General features: G+C 41.6%; 1 protein-coding gene across 1 annotated transcript; it reads right to left on the bottom strand.

Moving 5' to 3' along the window:
• Nucleotides 1-354: 354 nt before the first annotated feature.
• On the bottom strand, nt 355-9966 carry AGA (aspartylglucosaminidase). The gene is made up of 9 exons (XM_070598350.1): nt 9703-9966; nt 7635-7788; nt 6918-7030; nt 5880-5992; nt 4536-4650; nt 3832-3907; nt 2877-2984; nt 2035-2168; nt 355-599 (listed from the first exon to the last, which is right to left on the bottom strand). Exons 1-9 carry the CDS (start codon nt 9827-9829, stop codon nt 499-501), a joined length of 1041 nt encoding a protein of 346 aa, XP_070454451.1. The 5' UTR covers nt 9830-9966; the 3' UTR covers nt 355-498.
• Nucleotides 9967-10235: the final 269 nt, after the last annotated feature.

Below are 10235 nucleotides of genomic sequence, written 5' to 3'. Positions count from 1 at the left end.
AGGGAGCATTATGCAAAACTGATAATCAGCGATAGAAAGATCGCAGGAACGTACTGAAACTCAATCAGGTCTAATCAAGCTGTGACTCATCGTTACCTTTTTTCTTTGGGTCTAAAAGACTTGCATACTCTACTTTAAGTATCCAAATATACATTATTTCTTTTGGCTTTCATATATCACTATGGAAATAAACCCCCAAAGTAGCAATTTCTTGAAACATTGAGCAGAAATCCAAGTATCACTTAAGCTTTAAACATACACAAAACACATACGCACATACATACTCCTTTTCAGGGGATACACAAAGCTTAAATAAAAACAGATAAAAAAAATTTCAGATCCAGAAAGTGTCAATGCTACTTCAACATAAATTTATTTTTGTGCTTCTTTTACACAAAGCACTCGGAAGACACGAGGCACCCTGCAGGTGAGTTTAGCGTGTAACCTTCCCAGCCTTTGTCTCTTTCTTTAAATATAGATGCTGTCAACAAAGATGGATTAGATGCAGTCTACTTTTTCCTCAGTTGGTCGATTGGTTAAAGGATTATAAACCATGAATCTGAACTGAGTAAATGTTGGAAGTTTATTGCAGGCAGCACCTTGGCAACGAAAAGAGAAAGTTGTTTGGTTAAATACAGAATGCACATACTTAGAACCAATACAGACGTCGCTCATTCACCTGGCCATTGGCTGTTGTGTGCCTGATGTCTTTCTAAGCCACCCAGAAGTGTGCTGGTGTGTCCTCCTTAGGACTGACCACTTGACAGTCCACGAGCAGAAAGAAAGGTGGTGGGGAGGCCAGCTCTCTGAACCTCAGAACGCAGGCTGAGTTTTGTTCTATACATATGCTGTCATTGCTATTATTTTCCTCTGTTTTCAAATCTTTTTCTTAGCGAAAACACTTTTCAGGCACATGCTAAAAATTTTATTTCCCTGGCCACTAGAACATTCCTGTCATTCACCCCTAATTCTCCCCTCCCCACGCTCACAGGAAGTGAGAGGTATTTGTCAAGATGCTCTCTGTCCCTTCACCATCCTGCTGACGGGGTTTACCTTGGCCCTGCCGACCTCTGACAACAGCGGATTTCTTCCCCTGCTCAGACAGCCGGAGGGGCCCCTTCTAATGCCATTACTTTAAATATAAGGACTTGGTCAATTCTAAATTCATCTACAATTATATAATTATCCTTTTATATCTTGTTAAACCCAACTTGGAGCTTTTTAAGGTTTATTTCTTAAGAGGAAATCAACAAAAATGATTTATTCATAAAGCCTTTCCTCCTATAATTTATATTGACTTTTGTATCTTAGTATTTAACAAAAAAAAAAAAACCAAGGAATTCCTCAAACAAGTTTTTCAAACACAGAACTGTGGGAAGTAAAAGATCAAAGGACAATAATAAGCTGTCCAATCAAAAAAGTTATATTGATCAGTGAGCCGTACATCTTCCCCATCTGAAAATTCAGTAATGAGAAGCAGTAGTGGTTGAACTCGAAATGCTTTGAAACTGTGCTAGGCTCATCTAGAAAGTAAATGAAGCAGAGGACAGGCCTCGAATACAGTGCAAAAGTAATTCCACTCACTTCTTTGGTTTACTAATTAGAATACATTTTGTACCTTGGAGCCCCCCAAAAAGATCTAAATGACTGAGACATTTAAACACTGAATGAAAAGAAGTAGGGAAGATCATTTATCCCTATCGACTTCTAACCAATCAAAGCGTCTGACTAGATGAGCGCATCTCAGCACATTCTGGAGCTGACGCTAAACTTTACTTAGGACAGATGTCAAAGATAAGAACTAGTAGCAAGAGACTGGGTCATAACTACCAGCAGTCAACCAAAGCAGGTTTTAGGTATATTTTTAACACTTTTGGGTGTCCTGACAGATCATCAGTTAACATTTCTCCAGTGCCTACTCAAATGCTCCCTGTTTCTATGGTAGAGGGATAAAATACACTACAGTATTTTAAAGTATATATTCTCATCAATATTTCTAAGTTCACACAAATATGAATTCCAACTAAAGCTTACCATAACTTCCCGTCACGTTGGCACATATGACAGCCCCAAAGAAGTTTGGAAAATACTTGCGAATTCTTGAAACCACCTTCTGGCATGCTACAGCTGGATCTTCCCCTCCTCTCATATATTCTACAGCTTGGTAGCTGATGTAAACAGAGGCGAAACTTTAGTATGACAGAATAAACTAACTCCGAATTTGGTTACTTGAGGTTAGACATCTGCAACCACCAAAACTGTCATATTTGAAGACTCTGTAAATGAACAGGAGTATGTGACTCCTGTGAAAACATCAGCAGGAAAGCAGTAAACTTTGACCCAATGTCTATCTTTTTGACTAATCTGCCCATTATTTTCAGATAAGGACTATTATTTTTGGCTTTGGCTGAATAACTGTTGCTTAGGAATAACAGCCAGAAGTCATAAAGTACAGAGCTTATACGTATATAAGAAATGGGGCTACCATCAATGGAGAAAATGCCGGGCATGTGCAAAACATCTAGTTGTGATGATTATCTTTCAGTAATTAACTGTACACACAACTGCATTCCTACTTTTATCATCAATTATCACGGTTCCTTTACTCAGTGGTCTTACATAAATTATTTAAATGGACCAGAAGTATGCTCATCTGTGAAGCAGAGTGAGGCTTATTATTCTATTTCAGAGGGTTATGATTACTTAATTTGAATGACTATCATTATCAAAATTGATAGGGGTTTGTAAGCAGCGCTTCTAAAAAGCTCTTGTACACACAAATTCAGATTACGTGGCACAACCAATTATTTTCTATCCTGACAGACAATATCTCCTCTAAAGATCTCTAAAAGTCCTATAAATGTAAGATGTCACACCTTGGCAGAAAGCGCATCATTATGTCACCATTGCCCGTGGCCGCGGCTGCTCCCACTGCATCTTCAGCATAGGCCCCAGCTCCAGGGATCGGCGAATCTCCTACTCGACTTTGTGAGGACACAGGATAATAATTTAGGACAGGAAATCAAGTGGAACAACCAAATTATTTTATGAGATGTTTCAACAATAGGGCATATATCTACTTAGCCCCTGACGATTGTTTTAAGTAAATTCTTCATGAGAACACACACAAAAAAGATTTTCATTCATTTTGCAATTTACGTTTCCACAAACCTCCATTAATTATGTAAGAATTAGACCCCAGCCAGTATATCAAGATGGCATAGGTTTACAGTGACCGTCCCTGCTCGTCTGATTTCTAGATTATCTCAACAGGTTCAAATTTGTTTTCCTCACCTACAATCTAGTCCTCCTTTCTAATGCGCCAAAATTTTACCAAGGTTTTTCCTTGTAATAAAGCTTCACTGCTTTTCTACTACTTTGAAATAAAATCCAGAAATCCTTAAACCGACAGAAGAACCCCCTGAAATCTGGCTCTAAGCTTCCTCCCCCACCCAACACACACACAGTTTCTCTTTCAGCCAGTGGGCGCCCTGACCTGAGTGTGCACTGCTTTAGATGTGCTGGTACCCTGACCTGGATGCTCCCTGTCTCTTCCTTAGGCTGAGATGTAGCTCCCAGCATCTCTCTACTGGCCTCTCTCACCACCCCAGCTTAATCAGATCACCATGGCCATCCCTGAACTCAACAGCATGGGCCGGGACCCCCTCTCCTTTGGCACTTAGCAGACACTAATTTATTTTCTTTCACATTTTTCTATCTCAGCTGTCAGGGGAGGGCGTGCTTTACATTCGACGTCTCCCATAGTGCCTAGCACATATTGGTTTATGCTCAATAGATATTTGTGAGATCTGTTCTCTGAGAAACACTAACCCAGGTATTTTGAATTTTAGACCATTTGTAGATGTACCAGCAGCAGTATATCCCATCTTATGGATTACAACCATGCCTAGAAGTTAAAAAAAAAATCATTGTAGGTATCAACTCCAAAGTTTACCTCAAATATAACCAAATAATTGAGCAATTGGCAATATAAATATATAAATATCCTCTTTCATTAATTTCAAGTAGAAGAAAATAGGAAACTTAGGAATATTGAAAATTATACCAGTGGTGTAATTTGTGCTTTTTAATGACCTGGTTTCACAGCACAGTTTGGTAGACATCCCAAATCTTCACTCTTCAAATCATTCAGTTACTTTTCAAAGCTAATTCCAAAGAAAATCACTGACATAGACTAATGGAAATTTTCAACATTGTACCTTGGAAAGATCACTTGAGTGTGGCAAACAACATGAGATTATTAAAAGAACTAAATATCAAATAAATATTTAAAAATACAAAAGTAAAAAGTCATTAGATTTTAGGGGTCTTGTATAATTTACCAAAATGCATACAGATGTAAGAAAGTGTGTGTGTGTGTGTGTGTGTGTGTGTGTTATTCTTACTTGGCAGTTAAAACAATCAAAATCACCATCTGGTACATGGATAGGGGTGAAGAAGTTAAGAAACACAGGAAGGCAATTAAAAATGCCTGACCTTTGACCATAAAAACTGTATGAAAGGCAAATAATTACCAATAGTATCATGACCATAATTATTTCCTGTTTCTCTATAGGTACTACGATCTTGCTTTAAGATACTAGGTGGTTTGTAGGGTCCACAGTATTTCGAAGCATCTGGTATAACATTCTGTAAACAAGATGTAAATTTTACTGTTTAGAAAGGGTGATTTTAGAACTTAGCAAGTAGTAACGTCCAGTCACTAAACATTAGTAAGAAACCAAAAGGACATCTGGTAACTGAAAGATAAGAATAAGCAGTCAAACATTAGCTAAGTCTTATATGAACAGATGGATACAATTTTACTGAATACCTAGTCTAGTCTCAGAATTACATAATATGGAATAGACTTCCATATTGTCTGGAAAAGCTCCCCGATTTTTCATGTGCCTAAAATTCTCAACACAATGGTAGATATAAATGAAGATTTTTTTTATTAGATATTAGTCTGCAAAGGAATTAGGTACACAACCTGACCTTTAAATCTCAGAATTTGTCCCTGGCCAGGGACAAGTTCTGAGATTTAAAGGGAAATCTATTTTAAAACCATCTTTTTTCCAAAGCTAGGTTCATGTGAATACAATCTAAGTTTTTCTCTAAGATTCTCTTATGAATCTTAGAGGCTCAAGAAAATAATCCAAATTCATGAATTTAGGTTGGACATATGGATTAGTATTAAAACAAGAAACCGACTACTCAGGTCTTATTCATTTGTGCACTTGGTGCCTCCCTTGACCTGGTTTTAGACAGTAGCCTCTTTCAAGGGCTAAGCCCAGAGACTTCCTGGTTACTCAAAGGTAATTAGGATTTGGGGAAGAAACAGATAAGAGACTAAGGGAGCCCACAGAAAGCCTCTGGATGGCAAAGACAAACGGATTCATGCTAAAAGTCCCACTGATTTAAAGACAAATTATCCCACTAGTAACATACTAGACACCTACTGGTATAAATCCTCGTCAAAGAAGGGCAAGATACTGGGGACACTTCACATAGATAAAACCTACGAAATAGTTTACACTAATGGTTTCCAACTTTGATTTTTTAGACTTGGAATCTTTTGTTACAAGGAGATATAAGCAGAGCAGTTCTGACTGAGGCAGCCCCTCTTCCCACAGTAGAACCACCACAATTTGAAAACTATTGCCAGGGACCAGTAGCTCTCCATCCTGGATGTGCATTAGATGCAGCCAGGGAGCTTGCAAGAGCATCCACACCCAAGAGTTAACTTAAATCTTTGGTTCTAAAGTGCAGCCAGAGTGCTAACCAGTACCTTAGGCAATAGGTGGATAACACAGAGCAGAAGGGGATGTCACTTGATATTTTCAAGTAATTTACTTTTAAAAATTATGTATACACACCCTCCAATAATTAGGCTGGCAATTCTGAGCAAGCCAATCTGCATGAAGAGCTCGAGAAGCATTGGTAGATAAATCCTCACTGATAAACCCCATACTTTTGGCAAACTTGGTGGCTGGAGATGGAGAAGAGAAGAAAAACGTAAATTAGTTAAGTATTGTCTTCTAAACAAAAGACATGTACAGGAAGTGTTCTTGGGCAGCTGTCTCTTAAGTGAGGTAACCATCCCTGGGGGCACACGCAGACTTCCAAAGGAGTGTCAGACATGAACCGTGTTAAGGGCATCAGTGTCTAGACCTCAGCTTCCATGTGTCCTTCCTAAAACTGATGTGCTGGAGACCCTGGGGGTGTGTGTTATGACAGGTCTCCTTTCGCACCTTCCTCCACGCTCTTTCTTGTACTTTCCAAAATAAAAGGCAGGCCTCTCACCAACAAAGAATCTTACTGCTCTGACTAGGATGCAATGCCCAGCGTTGGTGTAAAAAGCTTTGAGACACCAAACAAAGGGACAGCTGGATTCCATGAATGAGCAACGGATCCTTTTGCTTGTCAGGTAGTTTTCAATTCTATATTTCAAGAAACAAGGATACCTGCAGGAGTTGTTAACTAATTCAACGTCAAAAATTAATTCTGATTATAGATCACTGTCTGATTTTCAGTATATGACTAGGAAGACGTTCAAGTAAGTGACTCCCACAGCAAAACTCCTTCTGCTCACTTCTTCTTATATTAATGATGTTCCATGGGTCTTATACATATACAGTCATGATACAAGAGGAGAAATGATGCTGAATCATGTTTCAGTCCAGCAATAACCCATCTACAGATGATGAACTAATTTTTTAAATCCTATTTGAAAGATGAAGAAAGTGAGAATTTAGAAGTTGAGGAACTTATCCAAAGTTAAATAGATAATAAGTGAAACAGCCAAGATCTGAACTTAGGTCGGCTTCTCTCCACTACTTGATACTGAGTCCTTTTGTCACAGTGAAGAGTACAGACAGAAGACTAGATAAAACTTCCGTATAGGGAAAATGTACCTGAGTCTGCTACTAAAAGCGTGTGTGCCGTATGTTCCAGCACTTTCCGTGCCACACCAATTGCGTTTTTAATTCGTCTAAGAGCTCCTACTGCTCCTACGTTCATCGTAGTGCTGCAAGAAAAAAGGCGCAATACGTATTTATTTTCAAAGGTTCATAGATTAAAAAATACTGCTCCACTCCAAGCAATAGTGTTCTGTAGGATAAACTCCAGCATCTTAACATAGAAGTAACAGCACATCCGTGAAGTTCATACAAATTCCCACAATCAGACAAATTAAGGAACAAACAGAAAATCAACTTACCCTATACTCCCACAGCACTAAAATTTCCAGTTTCTCCTGGCTCGCTTTAAATACGGCTTTTGAAAGGGGTTTTCAGGCTTCAGATCAGGGAAACCACAGCATTTGTACATGGCAGATAAACCACTGTGGACCAGGTCAGAGACATATTTTTGCAGCTTGGGGTTCTCCCTGTTCTAAGGAGAGTCCCTTCTTCCATGGGATATTTCTATGCTGCTGCTGCTGATTTTCTTTTAATTGAGAGGGAAACATCTTGTGTTTGGAATGGCCAAGTACAATAAGCTAGGGGTTTTGACCTGTGACAAAACTTAGATATTCGTCCATCGTGCTTTCCGTAGAAGATCAATCAACTATAAATGCAACTGAACATGAAGCGGAGACGCAGAGACAACTAGGTCCCGGAGAGCCTGCTTACCCATCCATGATCATGGCATCCAGTGTGGTTTCTCCAGACTCGTCAGGACTTCCACCGAAGCCCACGGTGTTGTCACACTGCTCCCGCTCACAGGCCGCACAGCCGCTCTCCACTGCGTCCAGAGCGGAGCCTCCAGCCACTAATGTCTCCCACGCTGTCAATCAAACCGCAACAGTGCCTGTTCATATCTGGGTTTTTTAATGTTAAATGCAACAAACCAGCAACGCTTTGAGAACTCCTAGTTTTAACATTTTTTTCCCATGCCCTCTAAGTTAAACTGAATTTTTAAGTTAGTTTATGGAGAGCTACAAGGAGTCAGAGTGACAGAGACAGAATTATAGGCTGCAACTATTTACTGTGAAGAATTCCAAGACTTTGGCTACGGATACCAACTGAGGGTTTTTTCACTTATTAATACCTATTTCTACCGTGTCTGCATGAGAAAAGAAAGTCTCTCCTTCAACTTTAAAAGTTACAATTGAAGCTACTAAAAGACAGTTAATTTGAAAATTCATTAAATCAGACATAAATTTCTTCTGCATCATTAGATTACTGAAAATACACAGAACTAATACTTTCATTGAGGTATCTATCACAGCGTCTCAATAACACCACAACAGCAAATAATTACAATGTGGGCTTCACGTGGATTAATTCATTTCATCTTCACAACAGCTTTTCAGGTAAGTACAGTACAACTGCCATCCTCATTTTAAATAGGAGGAAACAGATCCAGCGGTTAAGTAACTTGTTCAAGGTCACACAGTTGATGGATAGCAGAGCTAGGATTCACAAGTAGCCATTTTGGCTATAGTGGCCGGGCTTTTGGCACTAGACTATGTTCTGTGGAGTCCCATACATTGAAAAAGAAAAAAAAAAAAGGTCTTCAATGGTCAATTTCTTTACTAATAAAAACAGAATTCCTTTAAGGGCAGCTACTACTATGGGTAAATAATTTAAGTATCAGTACTGAACGGATTGGTTTGAAAGTATATTTCAAGGAGTTCCCCCTTCATTACAGGCAACATACACAGAATTTTTCCCTGCCTAGGTTGCTGTACTTTTTGTCTCATTATCGCTGGGTTTTCTTTCTCCCAGACTGTCCTCTCATTTTCTCTGAATTGTATGCACTGCCCATAACATAAACTTAGCTCCACCAAATTCTGCCCCAGAAAGTTATATTAGCAGCCTCAGATGGGGAGCCAGAGGTCGAAATTATCCTTATGTTATTACATCGTGAATGAGACACACCACAACACAATGAGAAAATGACAAGACAATGGTATGTACAGGATAATACCAAAGCACAGCGGATAGGCACCTAACTCAGACTGGGCATAACGGTAGTAAATCAGGGAAGGCTTCCTGGAAGAGGCGATACTTTAGCTGAGTGTTTCTCAATCCTGGCTGCAGATCAAAATCACTTAGGCAGCTTTTTGAAAACACAGATGCTTTAGTTCCAGCAATTAAAGCAAAATCTTAGGAGCTGGGGCTCAGGCATAGGTATTTTTCAGAAGCTCTGCAGATGTTTTTAACATGCAGCCAAGACGGGAACTCTGCATTCCAGGTGGCAAATACAGCATATCAGCATCCAGCGGGGAAAAAAAGGAAACGTAAAAAGAGTCTACTTTGGGAAATTGTCATTTGCAGAGCTGGAGTACAGAGTATTGGGGAGAACTGCAGGGTTAGAAAGGAGAGGTGAAGAGGCAGACAGGAGACACTTTGAAAAGACTGGAAGTCCAGGCGCCCCCAGCAGAGTCTAAACAGAAAGGCCCCCACTGCTCTGGGTCAGCAGCAGGGGGAAGGTATGCTGGCGCGGGGGCTGAACGCAGGGAGTGAGCCCGAATGAGGACCTGAAATGCAGCAGTGGCAGGGAGGATGGAGCAGGGATCAACCGCAAGGGACGCAGCGACGCAGGCGGTGCAGCCAGGGCTCCCAGGTGAGACGAGGAAGGCTTGGCCCGGCTGCGGCTGGCCTGCCCGCCGGGCCCGCAGAACCTTGCAGCCGGCCGCTCCTCCCCGCTGCGAGCTCCAGCAGCGCCGGCCCCGCCCCGGCCGCCGCCACGCACCTGCTTCAGTTGCATTCTGAAAAGGCCAGGTGTTGAGGACCAGGGGCAGGGGGCCGCAGCGGCGCGCGAGGCCTGGACCCAGCAGCAGCGGCCCGAGAAGCAGAAGGAAGCGCCACTTCCACGCCATTGCTGCGCGGGCCAGGCGAGCGCCACTAAGGTTCCGGCCGCCGGCCGCCGCAGGCCCCGCGCGCGCGCTCCCCGAGCTTTCGACTCCAGCGCCCCGCCCACCCGGCCGCCCCGCCCACTCGCCTGGGGCGCGGCCGCGCTGCCTCAACTCGCGCGAGATGTGGGCCTTGGGGAACCGCGGGAGGTTTCTGTCCCGCGCACCCTGTGACTGAGATGCTTCTCAGGTCTTAGCGCGTGTCTTGTTTTTTGAATCGTTGAGGGAAAATTAGTATGAAATCATGCAGCCCTGGGGGGCCGGATCCTAGGAACTTTTTGTTTGGTTTTAACGTCTTATCCTTTCGATGAAAAGTTGAGGTTGGTAAGGTTGCCAGACTCCACGTGTGCTCTCTGGAATTCCTGGCCTCGGG

The sequence above is a fragment of the Equus przewalskii genome, chromosome 28 (assembly GCF_037783145.1).
Source record: "Equus przewalskii isolate Varuska chromosome 28, EquPr2, whole genome shotgun sequence".
NCBI classification, from domain to species: Eukaryota; Metazoa; Chordata; class Mammalia; order Perissodactyla; family Equidae; genus Equus; species Equus przewalskii.
The sequence above is the reverse complement of the archived record's forward strand: the minus strand, read 5'-3'. Positions and strand labels throughout refer to the sequence as shown.

Bases quoted from the DNA above. Each gene is read 5' to 3' on its own strand.
- AGA (XM_070598350.1), bottom strand. From the start codon at position 9,829: ATGGCGTGGAAGTGGCGCTTCCTTCTGCTTCTCGGGCCGCTGCTGCTG. The intron at 2,985-3,831 runs GTTAGTGTTTCT...GTCCTCACAAAG, and splicing joins CTAAAATTCAAAATACCTGG to TCGAGTAGGAGATTCGCCGA. The intron at 600-2,034 runs GTAAGCTTTAGT...TTCGTTGCCAAG, and splicing joins CAACGTGACGGGAAGTTATG to GTGCTGCCTGCAATAAACTT.